Consider the following 20,872-nt stretch of genomic DNA (forward strand, 5'->3'; position numbering starts at 1 on the left):
AGACTCTCTGTTCATATATCTGGTTGGCAGGCACATCTATTTTCTCAAGTCTTAGTCTACTTATAATTAAAACAGTTTCATATAGCACTAATTTCCTTAAATGTTCAAATTTTTTCCACATAAAGTAGAAAAGAAGGAAGAACTTATGTTTTGGGTCTTAAATTTTTGCTCCATTGTATTTGAGTTGTAACTATACCACACTTCACTTTTTGCTATGTCACAAAATTATTAATTTCTACTAAAGTACAACCCAGAATTTAGATTTGAGAGTTTGTAAAATGTTTCTATGACACAAGAGGAATGATTGTTAATACCTTTGTGTTTTATCTGTTGAAATCCACTTCTATTTGATATCACTTTTTTCTTTATGAAAAGATATTTCCTCATTCATGTATGTGTATAAAATTAATCTATCTTTGCTATATTCAAATATATAACTTTATTAGATCTGGATGATTTTAAGGCTATTTTGATTTAATGACCCCAATCAACAATTTACAGCCATCTTTAGAAATGTTAGAGAAGCTGTGATAGCAGCTTTCCCTTAATAATGTTTTGATAGAGGATATTTATTGGTTGATCTTGATGGAATCTCTGCATCGAAATATTCACTGATATTTGAGAAGTGTGCTACTTTCAGGTGACAAATGAGGCAACAACATTACCCTATCTGCAATACTTCCACTGAAGCTAGAGATATCTGGCTTAGTTTCTGGCTCAGGAATCCCTGTCTTCATAAATATCCTGAGGTCCAGTGAGTTTGGTGATCTTAGTGTATTGTATTAAAACCATGAAATCAACCAGCCTACCTATGTAGTAGATTGTTTTTTTTTTCTTCTGTGTCAGTTCACTTCTGTTGCTATGACAAAGTACTTGAGAAAGATCAATTTATCTATCACCTCCCAATAGTCCATTAAATTGTGAACCCATTAATGGATTAATCCATTGGTGAGATCAGAGCCCTCTTGATCCAATAACTTCCCAAAAGTTCCACTGCTGAAAGTTGCTGTATTGGGGACCACGCCCTCAACACTTGAGCCTTTGGAAGATATTTAAAATCTAAACCATAATGTCTTGATTTCTCATATTTTGGGAATTTTGGTTTCTGAAATACAAAGAATTTATTTTATCATGTAATTCTTTAGATAACTTCTGAAACCCATCATTTCCATAATTTCAAGAAACTGATTATATATCTTCTTAGTAAATATTTTATTTGTATCATTTTTTGTTTCATTTGCTTATTTTGTTAAGCAATATATGTACATAGTTTATTGAAGTCTCCTTTGCTCCAAAGCAATTACATTTAACCACAGTATACTATGGGCTGATCCATATATAATACATTTCTACTGAAAATCTGACAGAAAACCGTATGACTATACTGATATTATGGTATTCTAGAAGTAGATTTATTATTATAATGCATATTAACTCTTTATTAGATTGCAAAATCATTAAAGCAGAATATTATTTTTCCATGCTTATATTCTTGGCCAAAATTCAATAAATATTTAGCAAATTTCTGGATGCTGTATTCTCAGTGCTATTTTAAAGAATTCTATAAGAGAAAATCAGAATGCATTCTATTAGTGTACTGGATAGGGCACTTGTCTTGGGAGGGGTCTCATTTCTCAGGAAGCTCTAGTCCCCCAGTGTCTGGCAGTTCTCTACCACCTACACCAAGCTTACTAGATAAAGCAATTATAATTTCACATGATGGTGCTTGTTCACATCCAATCTATTCCTTGGTCTCTTCTCTCCCTCCTAAACCTCACATTGGCCCCAGAAGAGCATTTCAACAGCATAAATATCGTATGTCTTGCTTAAAACCATTTCACATAAGAATCTCTCCAGTTCTTTGCAAGTATAGATGAGATGGCCCTTCTTTGCCTGTAATCGTGCATGCATGTATTATGGGTCCATGGATGATAGTCTGTGACAAAGGTAAGGACTTCCAGTTTTGTATCCCCAGACTCTTCTTGTGCACAATAGATCTAAGAATAAATATCTTCAAATGTTTATGCCTTGACATCTTTAATGTCTTTGAATATATTGGGCCTACCAATTAAATCAATTTTTCCAGTACATAAATACAATAGGAGAATATGGACCTACTACTTAGCTTTCAAGTTGGCCAGAAATATGGATTTCCATGAAAGTCAAGCAAGAATGCAGACTTTATATAATTTTAGGCATGTGCTAATTTACATGCTTGTGAATGTCCTGTTTTATGTAATTGTCCATAAAAATGTGGCATGGAATTTTCATTATTTTAATATACTACTACATGCCCAACCAAATTAAAAATTTTAAGCAAATCTACATCTTTCTTCCCAAATACTTAATTTGTCACTTTAAGCATTATTTTATGTTACAGCTTTTGTTCTTAGGTGGAGCTGTTAAAGTTAAATAAGTGTGAATATCTGTCAAATACAGTTCTTGCAAGAGTGCACGTACATTTTATATATTGCAAGAAAAGCATAATTAATAGCTAATTAGGATAATGAAAGTAATATACACCAGATGTAGCAAAGACCTTGTGGAAAATTAGTATGAATTAGGCAACATGTGATTTGGTCAAAGCAAGCTTGTTGAAAAGAATTAAAACAGTGGACATGTGGAGGGACGATCAGTGGCTGTCTAGCTCTTACACCTAGGGAATAATTTAATCAAGTTAGCTATTGTAATACTCAGAGCTTCAAGCTGTTCCATTTTCACAAGTTGATAACTTGGGATTTGGGTCTTGATTTGCAACATTCCTATATAGTCAAGGTTTCATGTTGGGATGTTCACTTATCAAGTAATCTAATAAAAGCATCTCTATAAAGGAATAGAAAAGTAGTGATTGGGAACTAGTGAAAAGGTCAGGTAGGGAGGAATCAATTTGGGTTGTAACACACTTGTGCGTGGAAGCAATGCTAGGACTCTCTCTATAGCTTTCCTTATCTCAACTAGCAAAAATGCTTTATCTTTCTTATTATTGCTTATGTCTTCTCATAAGCAATTATTGCTTCCAGGTTCTGCCTGGAAGCGAGGCGGGGGCTGGGGGGACAGGCAGAGGGCAGGGGGCAGAAATGGCCCAATCAATGTATGCACATATGAATAAATGCATAAATTTTTTTTAAAAAGAAAAGTAATCAGAGATCTTGAATATTCTAATTTAGGCTCAAAATTTCCCAGATACCATCGAGTTAATGGAAATCTAATATTTGTTACATCATTTAATGTTCATTGGTTGGCAATCACCCAGATTTTCTTATTCTTTCTAAATGCCAGTATTTCTAATTTTAAGAAACTACAATTCATTAATTCATTATTTGCTTTACATAGCTATATTTGAAGCACTACATATGTAATAATTACAATATTTACATATATTCTGTCACTCTGTCATCACAATATATCATCATGTCATCATGAGTTACCTCATTTCCAATATTCCCTTTCTCAGATGAGGTAACTAAGCAGTAGATAGTTACTTACCCAAGATTACATAAATAAGTGATGGACCCAAGATTTGAACACTAGCACTCTACCTCTAGACCACTTGCTTCTAACCACTGTGTGATAATGTTTTAAATGAGAAGAAAACATTAATTCTTTTGTTTATATTTGGAGACATAGGATAATTGTAGTCTTTGATGTGACATATATAATCTTTTTTCACTTACTGACTTTTTTTTACTGTAGATATAAATAACACAACAATAATCTAAACAGTAGGTGTTTTTTACCCCTATCCACTAGGAATTATTGATTGATGAGCTTTCAAAACAACCTATTTTTACTTGCTTTTAGGCAGTGATGTTTCAGCCATATTCCAAATCCTGAAATGACAATAGATAGGTAGAAACCTGGTCCACAGTCTTACTCAATTATGAAGTCTGTCCATCATAGTGTCATGGGTGTTTCCTAAGGAAATCATCAAGCATAGATGTAAACCTCCAGTGTGGTTTGAGATAATATGTCTAGCCTGGCTGAGACACTTGAATTCCCTTCTTCCTCCTTACCCATCACTCCTCCCTCCCTCTTCCTCTTTCCTACTTTCTTCTCTCCCTCCCTCCCTCCCTCCCTTTCTGCCTCCCTTCTTTCCTTCCTTCCTTCATCGTTCTTTCTCTTTTTTTTGTGGCACTGGAGTTTGAAATTAAGGCCTCACACTTGTTAGGCAGGTGCTCTTACCACTTGAGCCACTCCATCTGATATAGAGTCTTATGAATTATTTGCCAAAGGGCTGGCCTCAAACCATGATCGTCCTGATCTCTGTGTCCTAAGTAGCTAAGATTACAGGTGTGGGCTTCTGGTGCCCAGCTTATACTTATTTCTTTCTGTCTTTTTTTGAGACTAAAAAACTTTATTAATAAAGCAAAGGAATGATAGATAGTACACAACCAAGACATAGGTGCAGGCACATAGAGTGCTTTAATATCAAGGGTGTTTTTGGTGAAAAAGGAGGATTTAAGTGTTTCCCTTTGTTCTTACTCTTGGTATTTAATAATTTTTGCTGTTACACTTTTATTAATTAGGCACAAGGATATCAAGATTGGTCCACTAATTAAATTTAGGTCATCATGACATAGATGTTTGAGCATCCCTTTAAATAAAGGATAGGGGTTCTGTTACAGACTCCCCTAAAGACAGTTGTTCATCCTTGTGATCAGTATTTTCCTTTGCATGCATGATTTGTGCCTAAGAGGAGTCAATTTCCCAGGAATGCCCCCATCACAGGATAAGTGTTTTTCTTTCAGATATTCTTGCTCGGTTCCTAAAGCACACTAATTATTTAGGCAAGTGGGCAAGGTCAGAGGGAGAGAGATGCTTATTTTCCTTTTAATTTTTTTATTTTCACCAAATGTTGCAGCTTATTTAAGGAGTGTAAGGCTTAAAGGAAAGAAGATAGTGTCTGTGTGCTTTTAATAAAGTTATTGTTTTTGTTAATACGGTGCTTATATATGAATTCCTGGCTTCTGTTTCCTATGCCTCGTTTTCCCTGATCTCTTCTGCCTCAGTTTCCCCTAAATGATTTCGGTCCTTTAATCTTAATGGAAGTTGATAAGTAGAGGTCAGTCTTCTAAAATTGCTTTGAGGTGGGATTGGACATTGGCCCTAATGAGGGACCAGAGTCATGTCCTGTCTGATCTAGGGAGTGACATAGGAAACTTCGTTGTCAGACTGCTAGGATCAGATGACACCAGGAGCACCACATGGCTCTTAACTGGAAAAGAAGCCATATGAACAATTAGGGAAGAGAATATTTTATAAAAATAACATAATGAAACACAAAGTAATATTTTCACATATATGAAAAATATATGGGCAAACATCTTTTCATTAAGAGGTTTTAAAGAACCATGAAGCTAACAAACCAGTAAGACTAAAGGCAAGATCTGACATTGTTTTCATTTGTGAATGTGTATCCTGGAATTCTATACATTTAACACCTTAGTAAGAAATAACTGTGAACATGGACTATTAAATACCTTTCAAATCAGTGGAGATAGCTGTTTTCTATTTAAGTAGAAACCTGTTGTTAAAGGTTTGAGTTTACCTTTAGTGTAGAGGTGACTGGAAGAAGAGCTAATCTTTAGGGTTAGATAACCATATTTTAAACCCTTTATCACCTCTTGGCTGTAGTTACTTTGGGAAGGATTGGCACAAGTGATTCCATTTTGATTTTTTTCTATATTGGTCAAGAATGACACTATTGAATCTATTCTTTAAAATTATTACCTGTAAATTGAAATGGGCATATGAAAACAAAGGCAAACTGAGCTATAGATTTAAATTGTTAGTTAGAAAGACATCAATATCTGTGACCAGTTCTTTAAATTATCCTCTGAATATACCAAGAAAAATGAAAACTACCTAGATTTTCTACACTAGTTCCTCTGTTTGTGGACTGTGTTTGCTGATTCTGAAGGGCCCTCTTGAATCCTAAGATTATTTCTGCCTTTAAGTTTTGTTGTGTTTAGGATATTTGTTCTAGAGGTTTGTCATTAAAATGTTTTATTTCACATAATTTGTCAATTGAACTGTTATAAATCTTCATGTATATCTTTATTAGTGGAATCTTATTAGCCTACCCTCTTAGATAAGGAGAAAAATAAGTCTACTTTGTTCAATACACTTTGAAAATTGCATTTCTAACTAGAAAGTCTTAGACGAGTTTTTACATCTTACCTAACTTCTGTATATTTGTTTTGGATTTCAAAATAGTTTTACTTTTTAGTGAATTGTTTATTTAATGGAATCCTGAATGCTTTTAAAATTATTTTCTAGTTGATTATTTCCCTGTCTGTGAAAATGTACTTTAGGAAATAATTTAGATGCTATTATGGTTTATTTGTTTTCAATGTAGAATAATCAAATAAAAAGATAACAAAATCATTTTAAGCTCACGTTAAATGTTTTTACAAAAGAAAAAAATGCCTGCCTGCATAAAAAAAGAGGAAGACAAAAGAATTGACAATAAGTTGTAATAAATTCAAGAGCTATTTCTTTGGGAGCAGAATAACAAATTTTAAGACTCAATTAAAAAATACTTTTTGACTATTATCAATAAGAATAGGAACAAGAAGTACTATGTTGAAGTGAGTAAGATAGTAAACTTAAATGAATGTCATACAAAGCAGAATGAATTCTGAATGGAATATAGTTTTAAGTAATCGATAAATAAATCCAAGGGCTCTTTGTGAATTATAACTCTTTGTGAAAGACTAACAATAAGAAAAATCAATATACTGACTAGGATATAAAATTGAGTATACAAAGCTAATAACTATCATACATATACCAGTCATAATTGGTAAGAAAATAATAATGGGAAAAGGTCCATAATGAACAACAGAAAAAGAATGTTTCCTAAGAAGTATGGAGTTAAATGAATCAAATTGAACCCAAATGCTACTGAAAGGCATAAAAAAGAAAACTGATTAAATTGAAAGTGATTTCATTTTTCTTTGAATTTACTATTTGGCAGTATTAAATAGAATAAAATGTTGATTCTGGCTCTGAAATCATTGACAAAGAGTTTGTAAATGGAAAATGTTTATATATACAATACCAAGTTACAAAAAATGCATGGAAAGGAATATGCCCAAATGCAAACCTTTGCAACTATTATTGGATGTTATAGTTTTTCATTTTATACTCTTTGTAATGCAAAAAATACACATTCAGATATGTTTTAACAATTTAGATAAAAGATGAGGGTTTGCTGTGTCTTCTTATGTTATATCTGGCCTTATGCAAGAAAGGCGTTTATGTATCTTTTTCTTTTCATGTTTATTTTTGTTATTAATTTATACTGTTTTCAATATCCTTAGAAAGACGTTCGGGATATTCTCACCCCAATTCAGATAGAGGCCGCTTATCGCCTAGGACATCATGTCATCAACAAGCGAAGTACAGAGGAATTCCCACCACTTCAGCCAATTCTTCAGCAGAAGAAAGAAAAAGACATGATTAAAAAAATGGTAGGAATATTTTCTCTCTTTCAAACATTATGCTACATAATTAAAAAATTTTTAAATGTGGCATAATTGTGAAGAAATGAAGAGTCTGAATTCTTTAAAAATTTTTATGGATTTTTTAATATAAATATATTTATGGCATATCTTGTTTTCCATGTTTCTTTAATTTTTTTGTATTCAACTGAGTATTTTTAAATATGTATTTAGCCCCAGAATTTTCCATTTATATAAAATGTTAATTTTCTCTCCTCAATAAAAGAGTTGACAATAAATTGTAATAAATTCAAGAGCTATGTCTTTGAGAAAAATAAATTACCTTGCCGGTGAAGAAGTATATTACTAGAGAGACCCATGATGGAAGTACACCACCTTGTGAATTAGTCATTCAGTGTCACCACTGATGAGGAAGATAAGCATGAGCTGCTTATCTTCCTCCATCTTATTTCCTGTCTCACTTTCTCTCATCGTGTCTCACTCTCTCTACCTGTGGATTCACTCAGTCTTCTTAGTCCAATTTTCTTGCTCAGTTTTATTCATTTATAAACATAAATATTTATATTACAGAAGAATATCTTTTTAAAATTTCAGAGTATGCTTTTTAGCCACCACTCAAGAAATAATTGCATTTTATGACAGATTCTTAGTTAGTGAATTCCTTTTTTTTTTTCTAAATTGTCCCAAAATGTTTCACTTTCATTGACAATGCATTTATTCTCAGGCATCCCACCATTCAGACCTTTACCATCCAACAACACAAAGACAGAATCAACAGGTCAAAAGGACTCATTAAAACATTTCCCATGGCACATGGGGTATAAAAGATGAAAGGGAAGTGCTAATATCTGGTTCATATCCTGCCTGGGTGAAATTGCCCTGAATTATTTTAGGATATTTGAGCTTGTAATCACCACTGTCTAGTCTAAAATACTAGGTCAAATGAACATAATAACTTATCAAACTTTCTCTATACTTCTTTGAAAATCCTTTGAGAGTCAGTTTCTTTACTCTTCTATTGAATGTCAGTTTTCAGTATCAACTAATTTTGAATGTCATTATAATGAAAATAATTAACATTGCAAGCACAGAAGCCAGGACATTAGTAAAGTGTAGTTCTATCAATCTACATTTTGATTTTAGAACAACTTGCTTTTCAAGTAGGAGTGGCAGAAAAACAATCATATTTAGTAGGGCTAAATTTAGAGAAAGACTTATACTTCTACTCCTCCAGCAAAGACACTATGTGGTCTGGCATGTCATTTGATATCACTCTAGTCACTTCCCACTTTGGTTGCCTAGCTCCTTCTCTAACTTTCTAGATTTCTCCTTATCTGCATCTCTCTCTTAACCTGCATTTCTCTCTTTCCTGTCATTTTCCTTTAATTTCCCCTATTTTTCTTTTGTACAGTTTGTCCCTTAGGGCTTCCTATGTACTTTGTCATATTCATGGGCCCTATTGAAATGTTTAGAATTAATGAATTATGGAATCCTTATGTTAGATTACCATTGATTTTGCTCAATGTATCCTCAAAGTAAAATCACTATCCAGCCATGAACTGACGTTAAGTGCCCTGCTCATATGTAATAAAAGGGTAGCAGAAAATGGAAAGGAAGTTGATGAGAACATCTTGGCAGCTAATATTCTCCAGAATCTGTATAGTCCCTTTAATTTAACTTTTCTCAAAATTTATTTCACTTAACAAATTTAGGTTTTAAACTGACCTGTTGGAGAGACCAAGTTTCTTTAGCCCTACAATTATGTCATTAAACTTATTAATTCTCAAGTTGAACTCAAGGAGGAATAATAAATTATCAGTTTGATGTATTTTATTTTCCATGTCTTACATATGCTTTATTCTTTAAAATAATAGAAATATATCTACTGATTGAACTAACATAAAAATATTGCAATATTCTGTTTCCAGATAAACTTTGCAAGATATTGTGCCCATGAAAATTGTTCTGCTGATCTACAGGTTTCTGCAAAAATTGGATATATGAGGTAAGTATGGTCTACACTGTGTTTGTCATCAACAGACTGTGGTGGGTGAGTGCCTGCAGGTTCCAAAGAGAAAGAGTCTAACCCTTTGGAGTTATCATTTAAAGGACCATAAAACAACAGTGTTCTACTGAGAGACTAACTGATATGTATGGTATTCATAATAAGTATATGTTCAAAGGTTACCATTTTCAAAGAGTAAGAATTATGAGCACTAAGTTTTATGAAGCATGTTTTAATATTTTATCAATAACTTGCAAGATATTTCAGGATTTAATTATGCCCTTGGGATGTCATCTTCATAGTTATGGTTATGTTTTGACATTTGTAAGTACCTGCTAATAGAGTTTGGGTGGCAAAGCTATGCAATGGTTGGTTATTTTTATCACTGGAAAACTGGTTAAACTATTGAACTTAATATGCAAAACAACACATGATGACAATTTGGAAAAGAAATAAACTAATTTTCTCTTCTCAATTCATAGTAGGGGAAACAGAAAGAAACTATACATAATGTACTTAGAATATCATCTGGCATGTAGTGAGAATGAGATAGATACTGATTGCTAGTGTTTGTGATGGAAGATAAACAATTGTAATGCTGTACCATGTCTAGATTCCCCTCTACCAAATTGCCTTGCACATCAGAGGAAGAGAGAGAGAGAGAGAGAGAGAGAGAGAGAGAGAGAGAGAGAGAGAGAGAGAGAGAGAGAGAGAGAGAACTTACTGCAGGTTGAGGTTGAGGGTTGAGGGTTGATTGTACCTGGGGTGGGGAGGTGGTAGGTAGCAGCGTCAGGCAGGAAGATGAGATGCTGTTTCTAGGAGGTTAGAATGTAAATAAAGCCAAGTTGGTTTGGGACATATTGAATGTGATGGGACTTATGTATATAGTGCTCCAATTAAAAATCTGTATTAGGATTATATTTGAAATTTCCTCTACATTAGTGACTTGTGAGATTGCCTAGGAGTGAAAATGTGAGTTTTACAGAAGAACTGCAGAGCATATCTGGGAACAAGTGTGGAATTTTATTTGAAGAGCTTGAAAAGAATAGATACCCATAGAAGACAGGAATCTTCAGAGAACTTCTAAGTCCATGATGAAATAACCCAATGAAGAATGCTAGAGTTAATCTGCCCATTTTGTAGTGATCAAATGGCATAATGACTAAGGAAGGGGATGGGAGTTGCTGTCTAAAAGGTGGGGTTAAAAGAGTGCCACTGTAAATTTCAAATTTCACTCTCAGTGTAGTAGTAGTAGTCAAATGACATGGTTAGTGACTAAGGAAATGAGATAATACTGGGAACAAGTAGGTTCAACTGAAGCATTTGTCACATCTTATGTATTTAATCATGGAAGGACCTAAGCATGAAAGTAATAAGACAGGGAAAGTATAAATTGGAGAGGGCAACCTTCAACTAAAATTCCAGGGGACACTGTTCAGTTTCTGCTTGAACAACCCTCTGAAGCATTTGACAGTTCTTAACTTCCTCTTTTAAATCTTTTTTCATTTAATCTCTGTGAGACATTCCACTCGCAGTCTCCTTCTTTAGCTTTTTTTCTCAATTGTCTTTGGAGGATGTTTGGCTCTGGCTCCCTGAATGGTCTCACTCATCTCTTTCACTCACTATTATATTTTCTTTGAATAACCTTGTCTCCATCTCTGTCCTAACCTGGCCTTCCCACACTGCTGATGCCAAAACCAGTGTATCAAAGGTTCACATCCACACATCCAGTTGTCGGCTAGGCAAGTCCTTTTAGGTAACTCATAGATTCAATCTATTTAGTCATTGTCCAGGAATGATGTCACTATTACTTAGATGCCAAGCCAGAATCCTGAATTCTTTTCTTGTTTTATCCTTGATATCCAATCAATTAAGATTAACAATACTGTCTCCAAATGTATTGTTGACCATTTTAAGACATGTTTTAAGATAATTTTTAAAAATTACAGTAAATCTAATAAAAAATTACCTGCCATTTTCACAAAATGAGGAAGTGGTAGCCTAAAATTAATTGAATGGAGAATGGACTCTATCTGGTTCCACATACAAGGGAGATGCCATTGAGAATTATACACAAGGTGCTTGTAACCTTTGAGTGCAATATTCTTTTTTTTTTCAATTCTTTTTACCATACTGGGGGTACATTGGGACATTTACAAAAACCCTACAATATATCATAGTTGAATTCACCCCCTCCACTGATCTCTTTTATTCTCCCTCCTTCCCCATTCCTGGAATAGTTTCAACAGGTTTCATTTTTCCATTTATATACATGTGTACATATTTCTACCATATTCATTCTCCTACACCCTTCCTTACATCCTCCTTCCTTTCACTGGTACCAACCCCCCAGACAGGACCTGTTTTGCCTTCCTGTTCTGTTTTTGAAAAAAAGACATTTTTGTTTAAGATAGTTATGCAGGGTATTTAATTGTGATATTTTCATGTATCTGTATATATATATATATATATATATATATACACACACACACACACATATATATTTGTATATAATTTATAACCCAAATTGGTTCATCTTCTCTATCTCCTTTCTTCCTTAGTCCCCTTCTTATGGTGACTTCAACAGTTTTAAAAATTCTATATTCATTCTTGTATAGGAAGTACTTCAACTATATTCACCTTCTTAACTTCCTCTTTTATCCTCCCTCTCTCATATGTGGCCTCCCCTTAGTGTGACCTGTTTTTCATAATATTGCTTGTATTTGCATTTGTTCTTATATTCTACATATGAGAAAAAACATGTGGCCTTTGGCTTTCTGAACCTGACTAACTTCACTTAAGATGATGTTCTCCAATTCCATCCATTTACCTGCAAATGACAAAATTTCATTCTTTATGGTTGAATAAAATTCAGTCATATACAAATACCACATTTTCTTGATCCATTCATCAAAGTGGAACATCTTGGCTGTTTCCATAGCTTAGCTATTGTGAATAATGATGCAATAAACATGGATGTACAAGTATCTTTATTGTAACCTGACTTACATACAAATATATTTCTTATTCATCTTCTCAATCTCTACCACTGTTGTTCCAAACCAGGCACTTGATGTCCTGCCTGGATCACTGAGTTATTTCACTGGGCTCCTGGCATTAATATTCTAAATCCTTTATCATTATGTTTCCAGAGTGAGCTGTGTAACATGAACAGCTAATAACAGTGCTTTAGTGGCTCATTTTTTACATAAAATTTAAACTCCTCAGTGCTGATTTGTTTTTTTTATCATTTCCCCGGAGCTATTTTGCATCAATGGAAGAATACTTACAGTTGTTTGGCAGTGCCCTGTACTCCTGAGCCTGTGAATCTTTTCACCTCTTCATAGCTTCATGTTTCCTTGTGGAAGCCCCCTTGTCTCCAGCTTCTTACACCTAAGTCCTGCTTAGCCTGGCTCCATTGCCCTGTGCACACCATTAATAAGTGTCTTTCTCCACATTGTCCAGGAAGCTGCTGCAAGACAGGTTCCCATCTTTTCATCTTTGTGTTTCCAGTGCCTAACAGAGTGACTGGAGTGCTGTAGGTGACAAATGGAGGTTTGCTGAGTTTGAAACAGGGGTCCCAAAGGAGATAGCATATAATGGGGGTCAGACCCACAAAAGGAAGAGTTAGTCTTAGAAAGAAGCTAAGATTCTCCTTATCTTGATCTAAGAGACTGTGAAAAGATGCTTCACATTAAGAAACTGCAATGTGGAAGGAAGGAAAATACAGAGAATTCATGGATGGTTGATGTAAAAAAGCCAGTTCAGTATGGTAATTGGAGGTTTTGAGAATGCATTTGGGAACAAAAGAATGGCAGAAGATTCAAAATTGTTATGATATACGGGTCAAGAAATCAACTAGGAGTGAGCAGAAAGGTTGACATATGTTGAGTGCCTTTCTGGGATGGGATCTTAGATAGCAGAGAATAAATGAATCTTTTTCACTTCAGCAATGCCAGTGTAGCCAGTGTGTCTACAGTTGAGGGGCAAGAAACCTTTACCTATTTTGGTTGACAATTGACTTTATACTTACATTTTCCAGATTGACAACTCAGATAATCCAGTCAGTGACAAATAAATACATTGTCTACAAGCATCTAGTGTTGTACATTTGCTGATATATGAGTTATGTAAAAATTTCCCTTTTATATATTTTCTTTCTAAAATGTATAGTTTCTTGGTGTATTTGCCATCATGGGGCCTTTGATAAGAGGAGTCATGTGGAGGAAACTTTTCCAAGCCACAAATAGGCAGCTTTTCATTTGCCTGCACCACACATTCCTGCTACCTTGCCTGCCATTTTTTTCATTGCAAGTGCTCTGGCCTGGAGAAAAGAAAATTAGACATTGAAATTTATGTGAAAATATTACTAAGAATGCTTGCATCTTATTCAGTTGAGATATGGAATTATTAATTTGATTGAAGTCTTTGGTTTTCTCTGATAGGTATTTTCTCATAGAATTTACTTTGCATTTTAAATTTGAAATAATAATATTTCTCATGGGTTGGGAGTCAAGCTCTGTTGATTTTAAAAGGTGACCAACAGAGTATAAGGCAGATCCCCTTCATGGGAGCACCTGGAATACCTGATAGAAATGCAGGTCTCGAGAACCCAAACCTTCTAAAGCAGAGTTAGTGTGAATAGTAACAGAAAGGCACACTATTAACAAGGTTCCAAGTTCTTCTCACACTAAATCCAGAGAACCAATGTGGTGGTGAAGGGTTTCAGATGTGAAATCAAACCAACTTGGCTCGTGTGTTCTATCCACCATTTTGCCAGTTGGATTGCCTTTTAAGAGGCGCCTTAGCCTATTTCTTCATGTTAAGTAGGTAAAAACTGCCTGTTTTATAGGATTGTTTTGAAGATAAAATGCAATAAAGCAGCCCATGCTTATCGTGTGAAAGTTCATTAAAAGATGTTACCAGTTTTGATAAGGTAATCATCCCTTACATCCTTAATTTCACTTTCTGGGGTTTCAGTTACCCGTGGTCAAAAAATAAACAATTATATATTTTAAATTGTACAGTGCACTGAGTAGCATAATGAAATCTCTCCCTGTCATTCTCTGTTCTCCCTATTTATCCTTCTGGGCAGTTTATCCACAGTGCCTATGCTACATACCCTGTTGGCTATTTTGTAGCTGGCTTAGTTATCAGTAACAGTATCACAGTGTTTGTGTTCAAATAATCCTGTTTTACTTAGCAATGGTCCCAAAGCCCAACAGTAGTGATCCTGGCAATTGAATTATAGTATATTGTTATAATTATCTGATTTTATTAGTTACTGTTAATGTCTTACTATGTCTAATGTATAAATTAAACTTTATTATAGATAAGGATGTGTGGGGAAAAAACATAGTCTAGTTGGGTTCAATACTATCTGCAGCTCAAGCATCCACTGGGTGTCTTGGAATATGTCCCCTGTGGATAAAACACTTATAGATCATAACAAAAGAATTTCATTTGGCTACAAAACATTGTGAATTCTGAACATCATCCTGCATATGTGCTCTATGTCCTGGAAATGCTGCTGCCCATAACTGGCTGAGTAAGTTTAGTCTTGGGAGGTCCGAAGTGGCATGAATGCCAGTGTAAAGTGGTAGGCACTAGGCTTTTTGCATCAATTAGGAAAGTTACAAGCAATTTCTTTTAGGTAAATGATAACTTATTTGAGGAACTTTCAAATGAGAACTCTTCTAATTAAGTTTTCAGATCCACAATGAAAGCTTCTGACAAACTGCTTTGAGTTTTTAGTAAATCATCCTCTCTCAGACAAAAGTATGCCTCTCTCACTTAGGTGTCCTAGCTCATTTCTCAGTAACAGTAGGCAAATTGCAACCATATGTTCTTTGCATTCTCCCAGCTATAACTCCAATGGCACTGATGGTATTTGTGTGCCCCAAATCTATAAACCTGTTTTAGGTAAATGTATTTACTTAGTAAAGAACATGAGTTTCTGATGCCTTCAACAATAAACTGCTGACAGCACTCTAAACAGTGCTTATGCACTCAGTCTTAGCTTCTCATTAAGTTGACATGTCTAGCTCTTGGTACAATAAACCACATTCATGTATATTTCCCCTGCAAAATAAAGATGGGCAAATATGACCATCAAGATTACAAATATAATACAAATATGACTATCGAGATTACAACTACAAATGTAATGGACATTTACTTTGTCCATTACATAGGCAATTTAAAATCGGGTCTTTCACTTCTGATAGAAATAGCACTATTTCTCTTCTGCACAGCTGCCATGTTTCTAGGTAAGAATGCAGGCTTTTCCCAAATGATTGCTTTCCTAACAGTTACAGATGCTTTTAACTGTAACAGTCCTTGACTAATAGTGACTTAAAGAATTAAAAAATTTATTTTGAATAAAAAGCAGTCTGGAGGTTTGCTGGGCAGCTTTGAAAAACTAGACATTGCTAGGTGTCCTTCCCGTTCTTTTGCCTTTTTCCTCATGGTTACAAAATGACTGCAACAGTCCCCAGGAAGAAAAAAGTTGTAAAAACAGGAATGCTTTTTCTTTCTGAGTCTTCCTTTCCTGGAAGGGACGTGCCTGTCAAATGTAATCTGACTCTCCAGACCGTACCACATGCTCTCCCCTGAACTGATCATGGGTGAAGAAAAATGGAGTCTTTGTGATCATATGATGCGATCAATCATGCTGCAGTCCCTAAAGCTGAACTAAATGTTTGTTTTATGCAATATCACAAAAATGCTGTTTACTACCTGGATAGTCCTATAAGCAGCCAAAGGGGAGAAAACTGCTAGATACACAGTAATGAGAAGCATCTGTCACTATGCCTATTAACTACCCAAAGAGCTAGTCGAATGAAATTGCCTTTTTAAAATAGAGATGGTGGGAAAGGAAGCTTCACTGACCTAACAGCTTAAGAGGATGAATTATGTGCTTTAACCCTAAAACATGCTAGTTATAACTCAAGACATCCAATCCAGGTTCTCCTGCTGTTCTCCTCTTAACCTCAGTTTTCCTTTATTCAATAAACTCTTCTTAAATTCCAGGAACTTGATCTAGTCTAGTAGGCAAGAATTTTTCAGTATTTTCTTTCTTCCTGAGTCAATAGTGGAAAAAAAAAAAAGGATAAAATTGAGGCTGTATGCCACTTGCTCCAGGTCACTCTTTTGTCAAACGTGTCATGTACCTTGACACAGTAATGCAGCTATCAGTTTACATTGTCTTTTGTTCTAGAATCTTGATAAAAAACCAGTTATCTATGAAGCCCTAATTCATTTTGTGGAGGCAAAGTATACCTACTGCATTAGGACTTAGAGAACATGTCTTGCAAAATAAAAGTATGTTTTTCCCTCAGTAAAACTGTAGTGTCTGGTGCTGCAATGCATCGGTTTTCTATTTTTCCTCTTTCACTTATTAAGTTATGATTCTGTGTGTACACAGCACCTTGATTTGTGTAAGTTATGTGGATTCTAGACTGCTTTGTAAATTTCAAGTCTGCATTATGCATGTTTTAATGAAGAATGAGCCACACGTCCCAGGGAAAGCACTAGTTCAGTCTTGTCACACCTCCAGATGTGCACCTGGTCCTTTATATGGTCTCACATAGAACATTAGTGGGTATCTTTCTGATCGCATCTTGTTAATGAATCAAGATCCAGTGAGATGTAAGTTTAAAAGAATAGAATTGTAATTGTGGTAACGTAGGAAAAGAGCTTAAAGATGGAAAATAAACCAGGAGTCTCGCTGCTGAAATGTGAGCATTGTGTCTAATTTGCTGTTGCTTGGAACCTGTCTGTTTGTGCAGTGCCTCCACCTTCTGTTGCTTGACTAAGTGCCAACTTCTCTCCCAAAGGTGTTCAGTGACTAATGCTTTGGTTACAAGCCAGAATATTTTATAGACGTCTATTTCTAGGCAGCTCTTCTACAAATCTTAATTAAACTTTAATGTCAAGCTGAAGTTTATTCCTAGAACCTTATAGGTTGCTCTAGTTATAATTCGATTTCAGAATAGTAGGGGAATGCAGAACAACTATGTTCTTTATTCTCACTTAATACCACCACCAAGTATACATCTACTGACTTAACCCACAGGTGCACAACACAGGAATGAGTGAATCTCACCCATCCCCTAAATGCTGGGATAGCAGTCACTCCATCAACTTCCTCCACCTGAAATGAAGCCAGCATTTCAAGTGACTACTGTACTAGTTATTACATGTGCCTCCAGCCTCACCAAAATTCTCATACCTAAGGACCAGAAGATAGAGATGGTATATCCAGAACTGTCCCTCATCTCTTTTTCTTTGATATCTGTAGTGTTACAAAGGAGGAAAAAGACTGGAAAGGCAAATAGTTTTCCCTTTCTAGTACTGATTTTACCATGGTCATACAGTACCATTAATTTGGTCATTTCAGTAGCTGTGTTACCACTAAAATGTTAGGTTGTAGGGTGGGGTGCAGGTCACATAAATGTGAGGGTTCCAGATGTTACTTTATCTTAGTGAAACATTTGAAATTTATGTACCCTCACAGAAGAGATAAACATGGCTATCTAACTGTAATTTGATAGAATTTATATTGACTGATTTCATAAACTTAAAAGTCAATAACTTATCCAGTAACTTCCTGGGTTTTTTTTTAATGTCTCTTGAGTATAATCCAGCTTTTTTAATGTTTGATATGTACATGTGAATCTGTACAAATTTTTTGCTCACTGTGTTGCTAGTCTCTGAGAAAGCAGTATTAACTGTGACCCCTCCAAGTAAACTTAGTCTAGTGGTAAGAGAAACCAGATGGTGATTGTACATTGTAAAAGTGCTGCATTACATAGGTGCCCAGTGTGTCTTGGAAAGGGGAGAAGCCACTGCAGGGAAGAAAGCAGTGCAGGTGTCTGTGGTTGGCAGTGAATATGGGTGAGAAGAACTACTAAGTGTTACTAGTGTTGAAGCTAAGTCTTGAAAAGCAAATACAAGTTACGCAGGTACAGAAAGAGGACGTGTTAAACTCAGAGGGAGAGTTCTTATTAAGACAAGAAATATGTTGGTGTGTTTGGACACCTGTTTGTAGGTAAATATGGCTAGAGCAGAGGAATAGCATATGCAGTAGAAAACAAGGCATGGGCCGCCCTTGAAGACCTCAGAGGTGATGCTAAGAAGTGGGATTTTTCACTGGAAGGCATTGGAAGCTACTACACAGACATGTGGCATTGCCTAGTTTGTTTTGTTGAAAATAACCTTCTGGCAGTGGGGTGACTGGATTAAAGGAGAGGATACGGATTTGAAGCAAATCAATTAGAGGTCTAATCCAACTTAACTCAGGTTTAGTATTAACATCTTCAGACTTTAAAAAAGATCTTTGCCATAGCCATACTAATCAGAGTAACAGAAAAGCAAAGAACAACATGCCTTTACTACCACCAGACAAAAGTGGTTTCCTTCCCTGGTCTCTTAGAGCACTTTGTTCAAAACTCTTTCCCATGTATTTATAACATTTGTTGATGTTTGTTTATAATTCTGTCCTTTATTGTACTCTTTCTATGAGACAGTGAATTGTATTTTAACTATGTTTATATGAGGGATCAACATAGTACCTGATTTATTATACTATAACTTTCAATTGCAGTCATTCATATATCTTCAAGTAATGCATAAAAGCAAAAATTCTGAAACATGTTCCTCGGCTATCCTTCTCTATCTCTTGTCTTCAGTTAGTTCACATGGCTATTCTGTGTTTAGTATTTCATAAGTACTTTATTCAAGCACTAATCTTCTAAGCAAATGTTGATCAGATTGGCACGACTTAAACATAGAAGAAACTTTTAAAGTGCTAGGTAAATATTTACCTGTTTTACTGTCATGACTTTCTTTTGGGTCACATCCTCTAGTTTGAAATAATTTTTCTCATTTAAAAATTGTTAGATGACAAAGAACTTGCTGTGGTTGGGGAAAGTTTATAAAGTTGTAACATTCTGGAATTGAATGTTCCTTAAGCATGAAGCTACCCTAACCCTCTGTATGGGAAAGAAATTGTACCATGTAGAAGTGGTGATTGCTATGAGGCTTTAGAACGTCCCAGCTGTGTCCTGTAAGCACGTTCCCTCAGCCATAAGTTCCTCATACTTAAAACACTGTGAGGATCACATGAAGTATACATAAACCAAATCTTCACCAAACATTAACTTACCACTATTACAGGTTGGATGGCACCCCATCCCAAAGCATGGGTTACAATATCAGGGTCTGGACTTACATGTCTGATTGCTGCAATCTACTCTTTGCAAGTCACAGGATGGTGGAGGACTTTTGCAATTCTGTTTTTAATTTGACCTATTTCATGGTATAGGTGACCAGCCATCTTGCTTCAGAAATTAATGCTAGTCCAACAGGTTTTTGTGACACCCACCTGATTGGCATAATAATTTTTATTCATGTTTGTTTCACTTCTATCAATATATTCCCTGGGTTTCCTTATTCTGCTTTTCTCCCAGTTAAAAAAAAAAACCCATTTTTAATCCTTTGGTTTAGTAAAGAAGTACTTTCTTCAGTGTCTATTTGAAGACTGAAAGAAAAAGGAAAAAAGTTCTTTGCCTTTAGAAAATATTACAAAATAATATTGAAATTATAGAAGTTAAGCAGAAAAGTAAAAACAGACCACTTCATTTTAACTAATAAACCAAACTTTTCTTTGGCAATAGCTGACTGAATTTCTTTGAAACATGAGAAATTGAGTTCTTTTGTATGGATTTAAATCTGCTTATATGGGGTTATTTCCCATGGTTGTTTTTCTAAATTAATATTTTAGTAAGTATAAATATTAAATATATGGAATTGGAATTCTATTTCCTAAATGGGAGCTAAGTATTACCTAATTTCTAGGCCATATGAAAATAAAACCTACCTTGCTGTTGGGAGTATGAAGGTGGTAATGTTGAACGTGTCCTTGTTCAATGCTGGGGATGATGCATATGAAACAACTCTGCATGTCAGACTTCCCGCTGGTCTTTACTTCATTAAGATTTTAGACCTGGTAAGTACTGCACACCACAATAGCATAATGCTACTTAGATTTTACTGAATCTTTTAAAAACTGTAAGTGGTATAATTCACATACCCCATTCATATCCCACTTATTGGGATATAAATAAGTTGGGGCATAAATCTTAATTAAATATTAACAATTGGGCTTGTAGTTATTTTGAGACTTCCTGAAGAAAGGTAATCTCCTTGGGATCTAAGTTGAGGAGCCTCAGCTTCCTGTTCCCCAGTGCAAAAAGGAGAGAGCTGCTTGCGTGGGATCGCATCCTCACTGCCACATGCTTTTCTGTAAAGTGCTCCTCTTGGTTGAGGTCCTTGCATGAGCAATATTTGTTTTCCATGCCAAGCACCCACAGTCTTTGCTTTAAGTACAGACTCTCAG

At 35.1% G+C, this 20,872-nt stretch overlaps 1 protein-coding gene across 1 annotated transcript in view; it reads left to right on the top strand.

Annotated features, from left to right (window-relative positions):
* Itga4 (integrin subunit alpha 4) overlaps nucleotides 1-20,872 on the top strand; it is an 84,784-nt gene that overhangs the window by 48,901 nt on the left and 15,011 nt on the right. The window contains exons 16-18 of the mRNA XM_020183230.2: nucleotides 7,326-7,475; nucleotides 9,395-9,471; nucleotides 20,332-20,482. Coding sequence (XP_020038819.1) covers nucleotides 7,326-7,475; nucleotides 9,395-9,471; nucleotides 20,332-20,482 — 378 coding nt within the window. The remainder of the gene's footprint in view (nucleotides 1-7,325; nucleotides 7,476-9,394; nucleotides 9,472-20,331; nucleotides 20,483-20,872) is intronic.

The sequence above is a fragment of the Castor canadensis genome, chromosome 4, assembly GCF_047511655.1.
Source record: "Castor canadensis chromosome 4, mCasCan1.hap1v2, whole genome shotgun sequence".
NCBI lineage: Eukaryota > Metazoa > Chordata > Mammalia > Rodentia > Castoridae > Castor > Castor canadensis.